The 20,759-nt window shown below is 37.4% G+C and overlaps 2 protein-coding genes across 2 annotated transcripts; both read left to right on the top strand.

Annotated features, from left to right (window-relative positions):
• cd2bp2 (CD2 (cytoplasmic tail) binding protein 2) lies at positions 1–3,987 on the top strand. The gene is made up of 7 exons (XM_053338518.1): positions 1–43; positions 336–414; positions 1,502–1,631; positions 1,720–1,877; positions 1,965–2,553; positions 2,646–2,731; positions 3,735–3,987. Exons 2-7 carry the CDS (start codon positions 340–342, stop codon positions 3,843–3,845), a joined length of 1,149 nt encoding a protein of 382 aa, XP_053194493.1. The 5' UTR covers positions 1–43; positions 336–339; the 3' UTR covers positions 3,846–3,987.
• A 1,743-nt stretch (positions 3,988–5,730) lies between these two features.
• prr14 (proline rich 14) lies at positions 5,731–20,183 on the top strand. Its single transcript, XM_053338486.1, has 11 exons — positions 5,731–5,830; positions 7,520–7,548; positions 7,710–7,819; positions 9,025–9,196; positions 9,296–9,355; positions 9,988–10,028; positions 10,600–13,500; positions 13,601–13,745; positions 15,502–15,611; positions 17,437–17,505; positions 18,932–20,183. Exons 3-11 carry the CDS (start codon positions 7,722–7,724, stop codon positions 19,224–19,226), a joined length of 3,891 nt encoding a protein of 1,296 aa, XP_053194461.1. The 5' UTR covers positions 5,731–5,830; positions 7,520–7,548; positions 7,710–7,721; the 3' UTR covers positions 19,227–20,183.
• Positions 20,184–20,759: the final 576 nt, after the last annotated feature.

The following is a 20,759-nucleotide window of genomic DNA, read 5'->3' on the forward strand; positions in this document are numbered from 1 at the left end:
GAATAACAAGCGAAGAAGAAACGAAAAACGGCCGTCGCTTTCAGTATGTTTTTCCCGCTATTTACGTTTTTATAAATATTATCGTATTAGTATAGCATAGTTTACACTCAAAAACAGCGTATAAAAGTTGTGTTGTAGTAGTTAACCAAACGTTATCTGGATTATTTAAATAAAAGCTCCACATGTCCTGCACGCTGCTGCTGAATGCTAACGTTTTTAGCCACAAAGCTAACGTGGTTTCTGTGTAAATATTCACAACATTAGAAATAAACCTGAAGATTTACGATTGCAGCTGACCTTATTTTGGATTGTGTCTCCCGTCTTTTTTTCTGTAGCACCATGCCGAAAAGAAAAGTGACATTTGAGGACGGTGCCGGTGATCTGGACCTGGAGGAAGAAGTCCCAAACAAGAAGGTAAACACTGCTCCACTGAGAGATAGTTGTTTATTAAAGAGAAATGGAGAACTGTGGAGCATCAGGAGAACATGTTGTGTTGTTAGTAGGATTAATGAGAGGTTATAGCTTCTAAAAAACCCCAAACCATGCCGTTTTATAGCAGCTTTCTGTCTTGTTTACTACTTAATTGACCTTTGCATAGTGTTCAGGGTCACATTTATTAACAAATGAGAGCTGTAAAAACACAATTTAAACGTGTTGTATTTATCATATTCTACAAAAATAATCTGTTAGATCATAAAATAGTGATTGTGGACGTCTTATTTTTCCGTAAGATAAATCAAACTGAAGGATTAATCAAACATTTTTTTTCTCAGCCATAATCATTCCTTCTGTTCATGCCGTGTTGGGGGAAATTAATTAGGATTTTTCTTCTTTCTTGTCCCTCAGATTTACCTTGCAGACTCTTGATAATGAGGGCTAAAATACAGGTTGCACCTTGTGGGAAACAGAGGCATAAAGAGCTAGTGGCATGTGTAAAAATGTGTGTTTTAGTGGTAATGGGACCTGCCATTAAAGAACGCGCCCAAATGAATACTGAAACAGGTTTTTCTTGCTGTAATCATTCTTCCTGTTCATACTGACCATTAGAAGATGCCCTCGTAATGCACTTTCAATGTAAGTGATGGGGGACAAAATCCACAGTCTCCTGTCTGTGAAAAAATGTGCTTAAAAGTTGATCTGAAGCCAAATGGGTCAAATCAAGTAGATATGTTTCAACGTTACAGTCTTTTAGTGCCAAAGTCCCTCTTTGTGTTACTATACTTCCACAACAGGGAAACACAAAGAGGGAATTTGATGCTAAAAAGACTGTAAATGTGGCAGATATCTTCTTGATGTGACTAACTCAGACTGTTGAAGCCTCATATAAGCTTCAGGTCAACTTTTCAATGCATTTTTAAACAAAATGACTGTGACCTGAGGCAGATTCTTGTCACATCATATTGTCACACATTGTCAATTACATGTTCTAGTTGCGTGCTTTGAACAGGTGCAGGATTGGACTCTTAACATTCTGCTTGTCTTTCTCTTCCTGTTGAACCAGACTTGTGAGGCTGTGAGCGGACCAGGCTCCAGGTTCAAGGGCAAACATTCCCTTGATAGTGACGAAGAGGATGAAGGCGAGGAAACACAGACCAGCAAATATGATATTTTGGCCAGTGATGATGTGGAAGGTATGCCCTGATATGAAGCATTATTTCTTGTGCACATATGATTTTTAATGTTCAAATTGTTTTGCCTAATACCAAACTTTTCCTCCAGGCCAAGAGGGGGCAACAATCGACTTTGACGAGGGAGTCTCTATTACACCTTTCAATCTTGATGAGGAGATGCAGGAAGGACACTTTGACTCAGAGGGAAACTATTTTGTCAAAAAGGAAGAACAGATTAGAGACAACTGGCTTGACAACATTGACTGGGTAAATTGCATTTTAAGGACTTTTTACTCCATATATGAACATTTTGTTCAAAACAATGTGGTATAATGTAAGTCTCCTTTTTTCCAGGTGAGAATAAAAGAGCAACCCTTCAAACAAAAGAAGAAAGGTCTTGGAGCCAAAAGGACGCGCAGAGCAGGTGATGAGGATGAAGCTGAGGAAGAGAAACAGAGAGAAGAGAAGCTGGCGAACAAAGATGATGAAGAAGAAGAGGAGGAGGAGGAGGAGATGGAGCCTGCAGAGGACCCCCTGGCATCCTACACACAGGATCAGCTCACCGAAGCTTTGATTGAACTGTTGCAACCTGGAGAGACGGTCACAGCGGCGCTCCGTCGGTTGGGAGGCCTCAGAGTACGGAAGAAGGGAAAGCTGAGGGAAGAGAGCAAACCCACAGAGGAGATGAAAAGGGATACAGAAAAGCTTGATAGGCTCACATCACTCGCTGACAGACTGGTTGCATCTGGGGTGTTTGGGATCTATCAGCAAACGTATGAAAAGCTGGCCTATTCACTGAAGAACAAGAGCAGCAAGAAGAAGAAGAAGGAGAAGAAATCCGGCGATGGTGAAGAACAAGATGAACTTGACATGTTTGGAGAGGAATTTGATGAGAAGTACACCGACACAGCGGAGGATAATGAGGACGAGGACGACGACAGAGGTTTCTGATTGTTACCTGTATTCCTGTTGTGGAGTCTTTTTTAAAATATCAAATATGTCTTTTTTTTAAATCCAATTTTGTCTTTTTCTCAGTGACCGAAGAAGTGATGTGGGAGTACAGATGGGAGAACGAGGATAAATCAGAAATCTACGGCCCCTTCACCAGCCAGCAGATGCAGGTATTGCCCTACAACAATTTAAAAAATCAGTTCTTTGAGTTTGTAGGTGACTTTTGTGAGATTTTGTCTGGGAATGCATGCATGCAAACTGTGGCTGTAAAAAGGGCAATCTACTATATTGTTGTTGTTTCAGCCTTCTAGTTTGGTAAGCAAATGTTAAAAATCACATGAAAGTGATATCCATCAGGGTGAAAGCAGCTAGTGGTGGACGTACTGGACTAATAAGAACTGAGTGTGTATTTTCTGTATAGAGACACAGTAAATCCACACTGTTGAACCAGTATAAGAGGAAGGGATTTACTGTCCTTGTACAGTAAATCCCTTCCTCATAAATTGGTCTCAGTTGAATTAACTGAGTTAAAACAGGAGCGTGATTGATGTGATCATTGTGTTCAAATGTGCACAAAATGTACCAAACCTATGATTAGCTTATGTGACAGTGTCGTCATAACAGCAGCACATTCAGAAACTAATCAAATACAAATCAAAGTTGTATTTAATTATTTTATTTAATGATTTTCTATGATGAATTTCAAGTGACCATAATATACTGTAATAATTTAAATCTGTACTGTAAATATTATTATTAATTTACTTTAATTATTACCTACATTGATTAAAAGTTATGTTTTATCACTGGGTGACACCTAAAAAAAAAAAAAGTTGTCATCACTATGTAGCGAGGAAGCAAGATGACAATAAATAAAGACATTTAGCAAATTCAGCAGTGGCCACTTTGATCATACTTAATTATGGCTGTTTTAAAACTGTGAGCACACTATAGATTCAAACAGAAAATAATAACTGTTATAGTAATTTTATTGGGTAATTTACACCATTTTGGATTTATAATGCGAATAAAATGTACCTGTAAAGTAAATCCCCCTCTGCTCCCATTACTAGTTGGTTTCAATTATTGCTGGGTTGCAGAAGGGGGGGGATTTTACCTTTTAACCTCAATCTCACCAGGTTGGTTTTAATCTTCTTACTGTCTGTTCTGCAGGGTTGGGTGGACGAAGGCTATTTCAGCAGTGGTGTTTACTGCAGGAGGTTAGACCAGGAGGGATCTCAGTTCTACAGCTCCAAGAGATTAGACTTTGAGCTCTACACATGATCGATAACCAGCATCGATTAAATGAATCATAATCATCACTTTGTCAGCATTCATGTTTCTCCTGTCTTCGTCTTTCCTGCCAAATCTATCATTTTCTGTACATTGTTTTTAAATAAATAAGTCATGTATGTGGTGTTGATTTAAGCCATTCTCCTTTCATTTTACTTTGAAGCTTAATTGCAGACTTGCACAGTGATAATACTTGTTTTACTGATTGCTGATTATACTTAAGCCATTATTTTATATACAGGCATTTATGACAGCGCTTCGGATCAGGTTTTACTGGCTTGGTTGGTTGATACCACTGGGTAATAGCTACTTTACATATACACACACTGATACACCAGTATTATCTCCCAGCACTTTTAAAAGGAAACAGCTATGCAATCCAATACGGCAGCTCTTCCTTACATTAAGACCTCATCAAAAAGTGAAAATATATAAGCTTCATAAAAACATTTCATAGCAGAGCTGTGTTGGGTTATGTTAGATTGCACAGGTGTTCCCAATAAGGTACTCGATGGGTGTGTTTTGTTATTTTAGAGTGTTTTGCATATACTCTAAATCTGGCTGAAGATAAACATCCACAATATAAACTGGACATAGTTGTAAGTGTTAAATATGGTTAGAGGTGACAAGGAAAATGCTGCTGTCTGTCTGCTGTCTCCACAGCTCAATATGCAAATATCCAACCATATTTAACTGTGAAATTGTGTACAGTGATGAAAGAAGCAATTCTTTCTTTTACTTAAGCAAAAGAAATACTGCATTATAAAAATACTCCTTTACAAGGAGTATCCCTGCTTAGGTAAAAATAGAGTAATGGTTGCAAAATTTATGTCAAATATTATGAGTATAAGTACTAAAATATGCAAAGAGTCTACATTATATTTACGGATACGGATACCAATTGAATACTTCATTTGACACCCATCATGTGAATAGGAGCATTACATTTCATAAAATGCCACCACTCCTCCACATCTTAATGTTTAGTCTTCAGATGAGTAACACTTTCAGACAATCACATGTCACCCTAAATGAAGAACACTTGCGTTGATGGGCTGATTGGTTGTGCGCAAGTCCATACAAATAGTCATATTTTCTAGCTCTGGGTGCACAAAGGATTGATTACAGGTATCATTTGACGAGAGGCGTTTTGATACTAATAGGTATAAATTTATTTCAGTGGATACCTTAAAGGTATTGAGTACCCAAACCAAGCCTTACACAGGGCCCCAAATTTCTGGTGCCACCCTTGGGTTGTGGGGCTGGACTGTGTGCATGCATACTGATATGAAACAAAACTGTGTGTGTGCAAAAAAGCAGAAAATAAATAGAGGTATAAAGACTGAACATGCAAAAAGACAGAATATATACTCACTGGACTCCTTATTAGGTGCACCTGTGCAATCTAATTCAATCCAATACAACAGCTCTGCTATAAATTCTTTATAGCTATAAATGCTTTATGTTTATTATCAAGGTCGTTGTAAATAAAAAATAAAAAAGTATTCACCCCTCTTGGTATTTTGCTTGTTTTATAGTTTTACAATATTGAATCAAAGAAGATTTAATGTGACTTTTTTTTTTAACAGTCAAGTAAAAGTACAAGTTCTCAGTAAACTGTACTTTCCACCACTGACGTCACACCCTTCGTTTAGCTGAAACCAACGTGGGGTCATTCGAGGATAAAAGAACGCGATGAAGCTCCGCCCTTCCTATTGGCTGGGCCGCTCACCATAACCTCATCGATGTCTTCTGTGATTGGATGGATTCTTCCAACGCTTTTCCGAGCGGTAAACTAACTCGGGCTGTGATTGGCCGAGGCGTCTCTCCGTCAGTTTGGATTTGTAGAAACCTAAACGGGTGCATATGCGGGTCGCTGCTGCTGTAGGGCGCCGTCCGTCCGTCCGGCGTGTCTTGTTTATTACGGTGAGGTCGGAATACAAACCCCCCCCCCACAGCCGGGCTAAACGCTTCTGGTAAGTTCGTTTAACATTATATAACTACAATAGCATCATTTGACCAAACTATAAGCTGACGAGGTGTTTAGTTTCTACTCAAAGACAGCGTTTAACCGTTAGGAAATATGACAGCTCCCGGCTACGACTACTACCTGGTGCACCACTGTAATGATACACACACTCGCCTTGTGTATGAATGTCGGCAAAACCTTAACGTTGTCCCAGTTACAGTAAAGCTCAAAATGTTAAAGTCACCCTCAGGTTTTTTTTTTATGGTAGCGTTTATACGAGTACGGACGTGTTAATATTGCTCGGCTAATATTTTATTTTCTCGTATAAAAGTTTGGATTTTAGGTGTTCATTCCAGCAAGTAAACGCCACCTTGTTTTTTTTGTTTTTTTTACACTCGATTGGAAAAAAAACATTTGCTATAAAATGTACACCTTTTCATTTTAAATCCCCCCCTTTTTAATGAGCTATCTTTAGCAGCGGTTTCTATGGTTATACGATGTAGCTAACTTTCCGTAAAATGTGACTGTAGCTCTGAGCAATACTGAAAAAAAATGGATAAAAACGATAATTGCTTGAAGATTGGAGACCAAGTGGCCTTTAGCCTTTTTTAAACCCTAAATCTGATCTCAGCACCCCTAAAAATAAATAAATAAATAAATAATAATTGTATTTATTTCCTAAAAAAATAAATATTATAATAATTATAATAAATTTGCCATGCATCATACAGCTTTAATTATTTTGTGAGCCTGTCTGTTAGACATAGGACAAACACTTATGCTTCAGGTTCAAATGGTTTTTATTTTAACAGGTTTAATGTATTTTGGATCGTTCTGTCATTAATATTGTTTCCCCCCAGGGTTCATTAACTATTCTCAGGCTCCTCTCTGTAGAAATCTGTGATTTTTTTTTTTTATTCTGAACCATTATTATTATACACTATAGTAGACTACTCAACTTAGTATTAATATTTATTGCTGTAATTTCTGTTATCCAGTCAAATGTGTAATTTAGCAGGGGGGGTTGAACACTTGCAGGGCATTGTATGTCATTGTATGTCTTATTCTTCTAGAATCGTCCCTGTTGGAGACAAAGGTGTTACGAATTTGTCTCTGAGCTAAGAATAATAATAATAATAATGATATAATGTTAGTTGTGATATTGTATTTATGAAAGTGGTTTCTTCAATTTACATGTGCATCATCGTTTCGACAGTGATTTATTTATTTTTTAAAAACAACAACAAAAAACGATTTATTCTCATTAGCAAATATTTTCTGGATGAATCAACTATTTGTTTGATCTACAAAAAGTCATAATATGGTTAAACATGACACATACAAACATAAAACCAGAAAAAATTAACATATAAGAAGCTTTAATCAGAGAATTTGGACTTCTTAACCCACATTAACTCAGAAAATGAGGTATAGTTTCATTTTAATGAAGATTGCTGACCATAATATATAATATCCATATGGGTAAAAATACGTGGTTAGAAGTTGGAATAATGTTGGATTAAAAAGTATAACACAGAATTGGGTGATGATTTATACCTTATGCTTTATAAACAGTCAATTTTGACCGAGGAGGACAGGAAGATAACAGGGAGGGTTAATTTATATAGTTGATATCTAATTAATTGACTAATTGTTGTAGCTTTAAATAACCAATAACTGTTATTCTTTATTGCAGAGTAAACCCCGTCCTCAAGAATAAAAAAAGTAAGTGAAGATTTAATTATTTTCAAAGGCTTATTTTAAAGTGTTTAATACTGATATGATATCCGGCATGTTTGTTCTTTTTTCCACTGTTATTTACAGAGAGAGAGAGACAGAGAAAGGGAAAGGGGATGTTGACTTATTCCTCTGACTTGCTCCCTCAGATAGTTTGCCCAATGGATGAAGATGCTATCCCCCCAAACCCTTTCTATAGTGCACCCCCCCACAGTGAACCTCCACCACCTCTCCTCTCCCTTTCCTCCATCACTCCCAGGTATAGTTCTCCTGGCACCATTTTTTTTTGTTGTGGTTCTTGCTTTTGGTCTATTTTTTCCCCCTCCTTGCTTTTTTTTGGCACAGACTTTTATTTTTTCTATCTTTTTATTTTTATGAGCTGTCTGATGCGTTGTTGAGGACTTGCAGACATTTTAGCCGACACCAGACCAGATATTAGTAAAAGAAAATTCTGTCATCGCAACAGCTTCAGGGGTCTAGTTTCATCAGGTGGAGTTGATCAAATATGATGTTGTCATCATGCATGGTGCAGATGTCTAATAACACTTAGTTCCTGTCCTGATATATAACAATAGCTTTAGTGTGTCCTGTCGCCAGCTGGAACGAGCAACATAAACTCTCTGACCTGCGATGTAGAAACCATTTAACATTCATTTTTAAATACTGGTAACATGTTTAAACAGCAAAAAGTTTCACTATGTTAAATGGATGCACCTGCACCCTTTAGTCACCTCAAAACCTTTGTAATAAATTCACAGAACATTTGGCAACAACTCGTAATGAGGGTGCAAAATTAACTCTTTAGTCCACTGACCAAATGTTGCAGAAACTCAATAGATTACCATTGTTTTATTTTATTTCGTTTTTTAGTAGGATAAACCCTTGAGATGTACCATCTCGTTTTCAATAGTGCCCTTAACAAAATATAACAAGGCAAAAACATTTAACAAAAAACTGTTGACAAAACAAACACATAATATCATAAAGACCAACAGAATATATTCAAAGAAACAAAACAAAATACAGCAAAAGCACAACAAACATACAGATACAGACAAGACAATAAAACCAGAAATAAACAATAGTAAAGCCTACAATTACAGCATAATAGACAGCAGGGACAAAAGATCATTCAGTATATAGTGTAAGTTTGGCTGGTGAGTGAATCCATTTGCATAATTTCAAACCAGCTTTTGCTTTGTGGCTTGTGCTGATTTTGTTCCCTGCTCTTAATGATCAGATTTAAGCAGATTTGGTGATCAGAAGTCTTATTTTAATCATGTATATTCCTGATTATGTTGCACCAGTATACAGTATGTTAGATATTGGTTCCAGTGCAAATATATTTCTATGATTCAAGACTGACGGTGTATATTTTCTTCTCTTCACTGTATCTGAAACAAAAATGCTGCTGCTGCTACTTTTGGGCTGATTGTTTTTCTGACATTTTGAAACGTTTCACAGCTGTGTGAATGATGGAATATCTGGCGGCGGCAGCAGAAAAAGAAGTCGTGTTCAAGGGATCAGAGCTCAGACTCCTAAAAAGAAGAGCGACAAGGACAGTAGCGCAGCTCAGAAACCAACCAGACAGGATTCGTCCCCCACAAAGAGACAGAGGGAGAGTGGGAACAGCATGGTAGTGGAGTGTAACTTTTAATGATATTGTTTAGACATTCATGAGTAATGAAATGAGTCACCGCTCACGCAAGCGTCTGTGCATCTGTCTGACTTGTAGGTGCAAGTACCACAGCCCAAGCAGCCGCGAGTTGAAAGCGCAAACTCACATGAAAAACAGGTCAGTCTTTTTTCTTTTCTTTTTTTTATTGCATTAAATATTCTCTGACGTCTGTCTGTCTGTCATCTCTCTTTGACCGCCTGTCTTCACGTCCTTGCTGGTGTGTGTTTTGTTTTTTTTCATGCAAGTTAAAGCTCTTGGTGTCTAATCTGTGCAGCAGCTGTACTGTACGAGTGTGTATGCCAACATTGAAGACCTGTACATTGAGCGGGGCGTGCGGGTTAATTGAGTGATTTAATCCTCCTTCACGGTCTGCTGCATCTGACACAGACAAGCAATCGAGTGTCTTAATATGACCCACTAAAGCTTTACAGTACGCTATTAATCTTTTATTGTTCCCTCTTTTTCTTTTATCATGCTAAATTGTAGAGGTGAACAAGTGCAAGTGGTATAGAATGCATAAGACTCAATGGGTGATCATGTTAATTGAGTGTCACTCATTTTAACTTCACTCACTGTAAATAAAAATGATTTTTAAAATCTTAATCTATTGGATAAAAGTCTTATTTTTGCAAGAGGGGAATGAATTAAATTGAGAAAAAATGGGAGTGGATAAATATGCAAAAATGCAGATTAATCATGAATGTGTGCTGCTTTATTTATTGAAATATTTATGCTTTTTTTTTTTGCAGGATGGATTTGATATTGGTGCAGCAGAAGATTGCCAAAATAAGTAAGTTTGATTGCTGTTTTTTTGCTCATTTAACCCTCACATACTGTTCATATTAGTCTCTACACACCATTAGTCATTAATAAATGTTTAATTTATCCACAATGAAGTGTATACTAGTTATAAAATATATAATTTTGCATTTTATTTTTGTATATTCAAAAATCAGTCACATTAGGAAAAGTCCACATAGAGGAAATGTGTATAAGGTGCTCAAATGTACAAATGGGTCAAAACAGTATGTAAGGGTTAATAATTTAGTTTGATATAAACGTTTCTGATTTAAACATTTTTAGTTATCTGGAAGAAACTGAAACTTTAGAATTTTGCAAACTTCAATTGTATTATCATATAAGGTTTAAAAGCAGATTAAATAAGGTTGACATAATGTGGTGAATTTTTTAAAGGTGTATTTAAAGTGCAGTCATGTTTCAGATCACATGTAATAGCAAACAATGAATGGAGGATATATATTTCAGCATTTCATATTCTTTTGAATTTGAGATAGTGACAGTTTCAGTTTTGTAATTCACTTACCCGAAAGGCTCATTTTCATTTTCTGTTTTCATTTTAGGCAAAATGATCAGAAAACCCCAAGAAAGATCCCGGACATAGTTGAGCAGTTAGCCGACAATACGACGCTGAATCACGACGCTACTAAATCTGACATAGACACAAGCGACGGACTGACTGAACAGACTGTTCTAAATACATCTGCTGCCAAAGGTTGGGTGATCGGCCCCTTGTTTCAGTCATTCAAATCAAAGATGGCCAGCTTCACAGAGATAGTTTTGACTCCAGTTAAGCTCTTCAGGGCTAATAGTCCTCCACCGTCCATGGAGCATCAACACAAACTGGAGGACTTTGTTGAGCCACAGACAGACATGCAGTCTGGAGGTGAAAGTTCAAAGCCAAGCAACACTTTTGTGCCAGAAGGACAAAATGAAAATGGAAATCTGGACCATAAAGTAAATCCGGAGAGTGCTTTATCTCAAACGAGGCTCTGTGATGGAGAAGGTGAACAAAAAAACAAGACTGTTGCTCTTTTACATTCTAGGAAATTAGCATTTGATGATGAATGTGCAATAACTGAGAATGAGACAAACTCTGTGCCTTTGCAACACAGTCCCTTAACCTGCCTTGTATCTGAGCAGGTGTCAGAACCTGTTGGGTCCGTTATTAGGTCCTCTTTCCTGTTACAGCCCTCCGTTGATGCAAGTGCCTCACATGAATCCCAGTTGGAAAGTGTTGTGGAGGAACAGAAAAGCACACTGCCTGCCCGGGTTAAACCACTGCCTAGAAGACGCGCAGGAAACAGATCTGAGTTTAAGAAAGTTGCCTCTAAGACTCTTATACTCGAAGTCACAAAGGAAGAGTCGGAGACTGGGGGGGAGCAGCTATTGCACCTTAATTCAGACAAATCTGATTCCGGTGATATCGATAAGACTTTGTCGTTATGTTCCTCGGCCTGTTACGCTCAGCCAGACACAGACTGGCTTCACCAGGACTCTGAGAAAACAGAGAGCGGCCGTTTAGTTCGACAAAGCCTCCGACAAAACCGCCAGAGTACCTTAAATAATTATGCTAATGAAGGCACTCTAACAAATCCCACTTTGGACACGCAACACCTCAACAACCTCGAATGTCAGCGTAGCACTGAAAGTTACCCAGCCACAGGTTTGGGGGGAACGAAGAGAACGGTGAAAGTGGACTGTCAATACCAAGACATGACGAAGAGGAAAAGGTTGACAGAGGACAAAAGAAATGGAGAGTTATTAAACGTGGCTTCAGACGCTGGCGAGGAGGAAATGCTGAAACCCGTTAGGAAAAGACAGGCAGCTACAACAAGAGGAAGTAGGAAAGGTAAAAATGGGCAAGAAACACTCGGTGCATTAAATGAAAAAGTATTACCCATGCAGACTGAATGTGTCTCTGATGCTGCAACTGTGTGCTCGCTGGTTAAAAGCAGTGAGAGCAATCAGAAAGGCGGCAGCAGCAGCAAGGCTAAACCAAGTGCTTCATGCAAAAGACCGAAGACAAAAACTGGTCTTGGTAAACCTGACGTAGACCTCGATGACAGAATGGATGTGGAAACCGCAGCGGGAGTCGCTTCTACAAAACAAGCCGAGCAGAAGCAGCTATCAGAAGTTGACGACCGTCTTTCGGATCTAAAAACACTCGAGAAATTAAACAAGTGCAGGAATATAAACAAGAAGCCACGGAAACAGAAATCACCGATCCAAGCAGCTACGACGACGTCAGACAGCGCTACCTCATCAGAACTGCCAGTGGAGTCGCTAGAGGTCACACTTGCAGATGTTAACGCCTCCCGGGACATCGAAAGAGACGAGACCTGGAAAACGGAGTCGAACCAGCCCACTAAGAGACTCCGAACAGATCGGAGAAGTCCGGCTACATTTTCTAGGTCACGTGGGGCCGAAGAGGCAAAGCAATGTAGCGATAGCCTTCACGTCCTAACCAAAGAGAGCCAGCCTAATGATGACAAAGTTAAAGTTTCTACAGACCCTGTTTATTTTGAAATGACGCCTTTTGAAAGTAATCAACCAGCTCTTTCACCCTCCGAAAGTAATTTAAACTGTTTTGTGAAATTAGAAAAATCACAGAATGTCGAAGATGGAAAAGAAATGAGTCCTGAACCCTCTAGCGTCTCTAGGTTAAGGTCCAGTGCGAGAAGGGTGAACAGTAAGCCGAGGAGAGTGGATAACCAAAGGAGGAAATGCAGGGTTTTATATAGCAGGACACGTGTAGGTGAAGAGGCGACAAACTCAGTCACCATGGAGGACGCAGACCTCTCTACGTCAGGTCTGCGACCGTCTGAAAAAACCAACAGCAGCTTTTCTAGGAGGTTGTTACGCAGCTACTCCTGCCCCGAAATCCCCTCACTCCGTTCCCATGACACACCGTGGATATCCCATCTTCACTCGCCGCAGCACAACAAGACTCACACATCGCACCATCACCACCACAATCATCATCATCACCATCATCATAACCACAACAACCACCATCACCAGTCCAGCACACACACTCCTTTCGTCCCTCACACTCACAAATCTCTGCAGCGGGCTCGTCGACACACCGTCTGCAGCGTGGAGGTGGAGCGGGAGATTGCCCCTCTCTGCCTTCGTAAGGAGGTGTACCCGTCCAGGAGATCCGCCCCATACGACGGCGTCTCCCAACACCTCTCTCCCAGTATCGCACTTTCTCCCAGCACTTCGTTCGCAGCTCTTGCTTCCTGTTTCCTTTCGAGCCCCCTGGCGTTCCTCTCCAAGAAAATCGATAACAGAGGAGCCGCAGCGAGCCCCGGCACTTCCACTCATACTATTTCCTCTCCCGCTGCCTCTGCCTCCTCCTCCTCTTCTTTGGCGTCTCCGCTGAGCTCCTCCACGTGGCACCATCCAGGATTCTTCCAAAGAGGCGACTCCTCTGGTGCCGCCATGGAATCAAGTAGCAGGTAACCCCTCTTTCTTCTTCTACCTGTAATAAAAAGGTGTTTTTAACTCATTGAAATGTGTCAGTGATGTGCTCATGTGAAGTCTTGGTTTGTTTTGCAGCAGGAGTCCGCTGGAGTGTAAGATCGAGAGACGACAACCGCTCGAGGAGGAGGAGGATGACGGCGAGGACACAAGCTCGTCCAGTCAGGAGTTTGAAGATGTCGGGATGAGAGAAGAAAAAGCTCTGTCCGATTCTGAAATCAAGGTATACATTATTTCACATAAAAACATCTCATACGACAGGTGTAACAAAACCTTAAATATATTTTACTTTTTTTAAAAAAAAGCTCATACAACTTTTTTTGTGTAATCTGCAATGAAGTGCACCAAAATGATTGCACTTTTACATTAGGTGTGATGTACATAATTTTATATATACCCTCTTTTGATTGTTTATTAGTCTAAAGAAGCAGTTCATTTAATGACATAAAAGCAGGGCTGCAACACACCATTATTTTCATTATCAATTAATCTGCAGATTATTTTCCCGATTAGTTTTTAGTCTCTGAGTTGTCAGAAAATAGTATGAAATGTGCATGATAATCTCCCACAGCTGAAGGAGACGTATTACAACAGTCAAAAACTCAGATATTTAATTTATTGTGACACATACAAGAGACAAAGCTTCACATTTGAAAAGCTGGAACCTGAGAACTTTTGGCATTTCTGTTTCAACCCTTAAACAGACAGCAGTAGAAAATGATATGTAAAAAATATAATTTGATGTTACCAGTTATCTCATTTGCAACTAAAGTATTGATATATTTAGGATTTTATGAGTTGTATCTGTATATAAGGTATAAAAATGGTCATAATGCTAAAAACTATTGAATGTTTTACTTGATAAAGTGATAAGTAGTGATACACTCTTGCTTTCCCTGATCATTAATATGACTTATACTAATTTCTAAACTGATTTTTATTATTTCTATCAAAGTATTGACCTAACACAATCTACCAATTCAAGGCACATACAATTAAACAACCACCTAAACCAGTCATGCTCCTAACAGGGTGTTAAAGATTATCAAAATAGTTGCTGATCAATGAGTTTCTTCTCATTAACTGACTAATTCATGCCGCTCTTAATTTTTATTGGTTTCAGTTGACTAACTCAGTCTAATAGAACAGCTCTACAATAAATCCCACCAGCGCTTATCATCTCATTTATATCAGTGAGAGCGAGTTAAACATTAGTAATATACTGCTCAATACTGTTTGTAGATTACTGAGATGAATCATATTGTTATGTTTGATGTGACACCAAATATGTAATTATGGGTCTTATGAATAAAACTGTCATGCATCACTTTTATTATAATGGGTGTTCCCACACACAGAGTTATAGTAGTACCGTAGTCTTGCAGTGTAATGAACAAACAATGAGGGCGATCGTTCTTGTTAAGGTCCTGTGATCTCGTTCGAGACGCATCGAAGAGAAACCTGAGACTGCAATGATCAGCTTTCTTTTTTTTACAGCTATCTTTTAAAGTTATTTCACAGAAACTCTCTGCTTCAGTTTCCACAGGAATAAAAAAAATGCGACTGCTTGTTGTCTGGTTCTTGCTTGCATATTTGTGTTATTTTTTTAACCGGGAACTGAATCTCTCGGGCTCAGTCAGGGGGTCGCTGGGGGGTCGCTGGGCAGTAAAGTCAGCTCTCATTCATAAGTTTTAGTCCATCGAGTCTCTGTGTTGAACACTTTTGTCATACTTTTTTGTCAATTATAAAAATATTAGGAACAAAGTGCTTTATTATATTCTGCAGCTTGAAATAAAAGCTTAATTAAACATTGTAAATCATTCATAGATTATATTTCAGCCTCTTAAAAAAATCTGATATTTCCATTTCCCAGATGGATCCAGGTTTCTATCACCTGGATTATACATCACTATACTATTTGTAGTTTGGTTATTACTATATGCTTTAATATAGTTAATTCACTTTTTTCATCATCTCAGGTGGTGAAAAAGCACGAAGAACGAGGAAAAGTGTCGTCCATCAGAATTCGGAAAACTTTACCCAAACCTCAGAACAACCTGACGCCGATGGGCCTCCCCAAGCCCATCAGGTACGTTTTCTTTCAGCGTGGAGGTTCAGTGCTAAAAGATCCACTCATTAGCTTTTCTGAGGTTTCAACCATATTTCATGGTCTTCATCAGCAACTGCACATGATATTATTTATACATTTATTTCTTTTGTGTGTTCCTACTATATTTCATTGAATCAATTGCTATTACTTATTCACTTACTGCTCATAAATGGGTCTATACTTCGTTATTTCTGTCTTATTGTAAACATATAAAAAATCAACATGTCAACTGATTATTTTTATTATCAATTTAAAGTTGTTGGTTATTTTATCGATTAATTGGTTAGTTGTTTGGTCTTTAAAATGCCAGAAAATGGTGAGTCTGCCCTACAACTCAATGATATTATTATACAAAAAAAAGAGAAATTACTCAGATTTGAGGAGCTTGAACCAGAGAATTTTGGCACTTTTCTTCCTAAAAACCCCAAAAGAAAAACAGGATTAGATCGAGGATAGTTGGTAAATGTAACTCTGTAAACCAGGTATACATGGCGAGTAACCACGATAAACTACCATAATTCCTTTGCTGCCATAAGGCTGAATAATAATGTCAAACTGAATATATTCTTTAGCACAAGAGGACAAACCAGTACAATGAGAGACATAACTATGATAGATAGATAGATAGATAGATAGATAGATAGATAGATACTTTTGTAGCAGTCCTTGGATTGAAAACAATAGAGTGTCTCGACTGGTGCGTTAGGTTTTCTTTTATTAAATCCACCAAATAGCAGGTGGACGTCAAGCAGCAACTTTAATTCATCGAGTCCTTACCGCACCGTGGAAACTGTATTGAAAACATACAACAACAAACATTTCACACACATGTTTTCACAGCGCACATCAATATTACATGAATGAAAGTTGATCTTTCACAGGAAATAGCTAGAGCTACATCCACACTTAAGACAACATAACACATAACACATCTCTAACTATCCAAAAGTAATTACTAAAAATACCCCCAAATTGTACTAAAGACAAATATATATGTAATGAATAATAATAAAATACTCCTGTGTGCAAAAAGTGCCTTGCAGTATCTAAAAAATATATGTATGTTATTCTATAGCCTATTTTTTAATACATGTTAGATAATATTCATATTGTTGGTTACCGAGTTTCTAAAAGGAGCTTTTCAGGTTGCTCGGAGATTCGGTAGATCACTATCTCTCACTCTGTGCAGCTGGGTCTGGGTGTGAACTCACTCTGCCATCGTTAACCACATTCACTCGTTTCAGTTTGACCTACTTTTCATTTTCAGTGAAAGTGACATTTCTGTGTCTCCTATCTGTCATGTAGCGACACCGACACGGACACATACAAGAACTCTCTTTTTTTAACAATTTAGATTATTATCTGTAGATAGCCTGAGCTCTGAATCAAGTATTGGTTTACTTTAGCAAGTTCACAGGAGATGTGAAGCAGCTGTTATCTGTTAGTGTCACCTGTGTGGCTGATAATTAACACTGGGATAAGTTACATAGATATGAGGTTAATAAGGTCTTTATAGATTTAACCTCTTGTCTCTTTGAGCCTTCAAATAAACAAACTCCTGCACTGATATTTAAATTAAGATATACCAGTTTATAATCAATAATCAGATCATTAATAAAAAAAGTCTTGTGCCTCTCGTTTGTAAGTAGGACAGTTTCTATCGGGTCACACTCTGACCTACCACTGAACGTGAATATATGTTGAAGTCAATAAACGTCTGTGATCTATAACACTCTGATCAATATACAGATTGATTGTAACTGTGTGTTGTGTTTTTTTCTCTCCTCTTTATGTTAAACGACAGGCTGAAAAAGAAGGAGTTCAGTTTGGAGGAAATTTACACCAATAAGAATTTCAGCAAACCCCCCGAAAGGTAAGTTTAATATTAAGCAACTTTTTTTTTTTTTCTTTCCCCTCTTTTTTAAAGAAATCTGCATTCACAAAATAATTGCACTTGTAAAATAAAGAATGAAATAACATATGAAATAACATTAAGAACAAATATACAACAGAACATGAAACAAGAATGTAATAAATGCATAAATAAAATAAAACAGAAGAAATAAAATAAGAAGAAAAAATGTAAAGATATATTTTTGACTAAGCTGTTTACAAGTCAACCAGATCAAACAGTTACTATTTATAACTTTAAGATGTTAAATGGTGCATATAGACACACAGACAGACACAAGGTATTTTGAAAACTCACAAATCTTTAACAAATATAAATACAGTCAAACAACATCATCATCACAGCTCCGTCACCTTTTCCCTTAAAGACTTTACAACAATAAAACATCTCTGACTTTGCACTGAGTCGTACATTTAAATCTTATTACAGGTCAGAGCTATATGTGGCTTTAAAAAGAAGTCAGAAAAACTTATTGCACTTTATTGCCCTTATAGATTATCAATACTATATTTATGTCTTCATTTGTTTTTAATTGTCTTAAATGTTCTTATGGCTCAGGGAGTGCTATCTTTATGTTGTTATATTGTTGTCTGACCTTCAATAAAATGACAATAAAGCTACTACTACTACTACTACTACTACTACTACTACTGTATTATTACTACTACTACTACTACTACTCTACTACTACTGTACTACTACTACTACTACTACTGTACTACTACTACTACTACTACTACTACTACTACTGTACTACTACTACTACTGTATTACTACACTGTACTACTACTACTGTACTACTACTACTGTACTACTACTACTGTACTACTACTACTACTACTACTACTACTACTACTACTACTAGTACTACTATATAAAGAGAGTCACAAACAAGACTAAAGGAAACTGTAGACACACAAGCACTGACACAGTACTTATAAAATATTGTGTTTTCATTTAAATTGTTGCTGCTAGTAGTGAAAAGAAAAATAAAGTTTGTCCAGAGGAAAGAAAATGTTTTTAAACTACATAAATCAAAAGCAGCTGCATCAGTTCACTTTTTTTCCTGTAAGTGCACAACAAGTCAAAATGATTCATCTGCAGGTGAATTTTTTTACTAGAAGATGACACCAGAGGAAAATGTTTTTACCTAAATACCTTCACTTTTTTTTACTGTTATTACACAAGAAGTACACCTCAAATTGTTACTGCTATTGTTTAAAAAAATTGATGCATCCAATAGCTCAAAAACTGCTGATATATTTAGATTTCTGGACTTTGTATTTGAATGAAAAAGTGATATTGGCGCATAATTAATAATCCATATCATAATAGACTTAATTAAATCACTGAAGTCATTGATTTTAATTTGTTTCTCGTGTTTCAGTCGCCTGGAGACGATATTCGAGGTGCCGCTCAGTCGCCGCAACGGCTCCGAGTCGTGGTTCAGCCAGAGGCGCGTCAAACGATTTCTGGAGTTCCTTGAAGTCGGCGAGGTCAGAAAACCAAAGAAGCCGCTCGTCGGTGTCGGAAAAACAGGGCTGTCGTCGACGTCCAGGACGAGACGAGGAGCTTTCCCGAAAGACGAGCGGTCCCTCATCGCACAAGACGTGGACTCGCTTCTCTGTGCCAAACTCGATCAGCTGAATTTGTGGTTGATGCACGATCAGAAAGACAGCTGACATTTGCCTCTCTCTCATGTGGCGACTATAAGGTAGCCATTAAAAAGAAAAAGAAAGAAAGAAAGAAAAACACTGCAAGAAATCATGCTGTCCGTCTGTTTGTATGACTTTCTTTTCTTTTCTTTTTTTTTCTAATGTATTTCCAACATGAAGATTCACACGTTTGAGTCTTCCAGCTCTTTGTCTCGGTCAGCACAATCAGTATATTTAAATGTTGTGGTGACAAGTTATTATTATTATTATTATTATTATTATTGAAGAATTACACTTTTTACTCTGTAGCATTTGTAGCCTGCAAGTTGAAGAACAATGCAACATTAATCCATACAACATAAATGTAAAGTTGATTCTAAAAAAAACAAACAGACACACAAACATGATGGTAAAGTCATGTCAAGTTTTTTTTTTTTTTTTTATTCACTATCAAACCTCAAACTTCTGCCGTCCATTTTCTTCTCCTCCCTCCTTCCCTCCTTCCCTCACTCGGACATTTTCAATCCGCAATAGCTGAAACAATCTAGAAACAAGTTGGCATTCATTTAACTAATTGTACAGGGTCATAACATTATTTTTTTGGTATATTCTCCGTTTCTTATCTCTCTCTCAAAAACTACCTAGAGTGTTTTTTTAAACAAAAACAAAAACGCACAATATCCCTGCAAATCAGCGGGATACTGCACCATTTATTTTTTTGATTTCAATCAAATGATGCAGAAATACAAATAATCATTTCTTTTGCACAGGTTTCATGTGAAAGAAAGAAATTCACATGAATATTAATGACCTTGCAGCATCATTGCAACTCATTTTTTTCTCTCTCTCTCTCTAAATATAAAGGCAGCTATTTTGTATTAAATGCTGAATTTAACTTAAAAACATGCCAGCAGGAGATTTTTGTAAATTCATTCACTTAACAAAAAAAAAAAAAAAAAAAACAACCATAAGAAAAAGTTTCTGTCCTTCGTAGCACAACGAACTGTCAGTTTATACTCCGCTCGGGACAGAGGCTTTTTAAATATCTGTTTATTTGTAACTTTCTAAGGCTGAAGAGGTTTTTTCTTTTTTGTTGTTGTTGTATGAAATGTATTAAAAATGTAATAGAAAGTATTTCTAATCAAGCGTGGAAGTGTCCAGAATCCACTTTTTCTTGTTGGTTTTTTTTACTACCTGTGGTTCTCATTGTGGTGTCAATATTTGTGCTTTTTTTGGGGAGTCATACCAAATTGTTAATGATGTTGCCTTAACTGTAAGATTTTTTTAAATGGATGTTTTGTAATTGGCGTAATTTGTAATCTATAATCTTTGCCGTTTTTTGTTTTTTTTGTTCATGTCGAGATGCTTCAAACAAACTCAGAGCACAAAAAGATGTTTTTTTTGTCATTTTATTATAAAAATGTTTTGTATAAAAGCACCATACATTTGACATTAATAAAGATAATATAGTAACGATACAAAATAATGCTTAACGTTTAAGAAGACATCGAGAACTGTAAACTTGGGGATAGCAGTCTTTTTTCTTTTTTTTTCTTCTTG

This window comes from Scomber japonicus, chromosome 18, assembly GCF_027409825.1.
Source record: "Scomber japonicus isolate fScoJap1 chromosome 18, fScoJap1.pri, whole genome shotgun sequence".
NCBI classification, from domain to species: domain Eukaryota; kingdom Metazoa; phylum Chordata; class Actinopteri; order Scombriformes; family Scombridae; genus Scomber; species Scomber japonicus.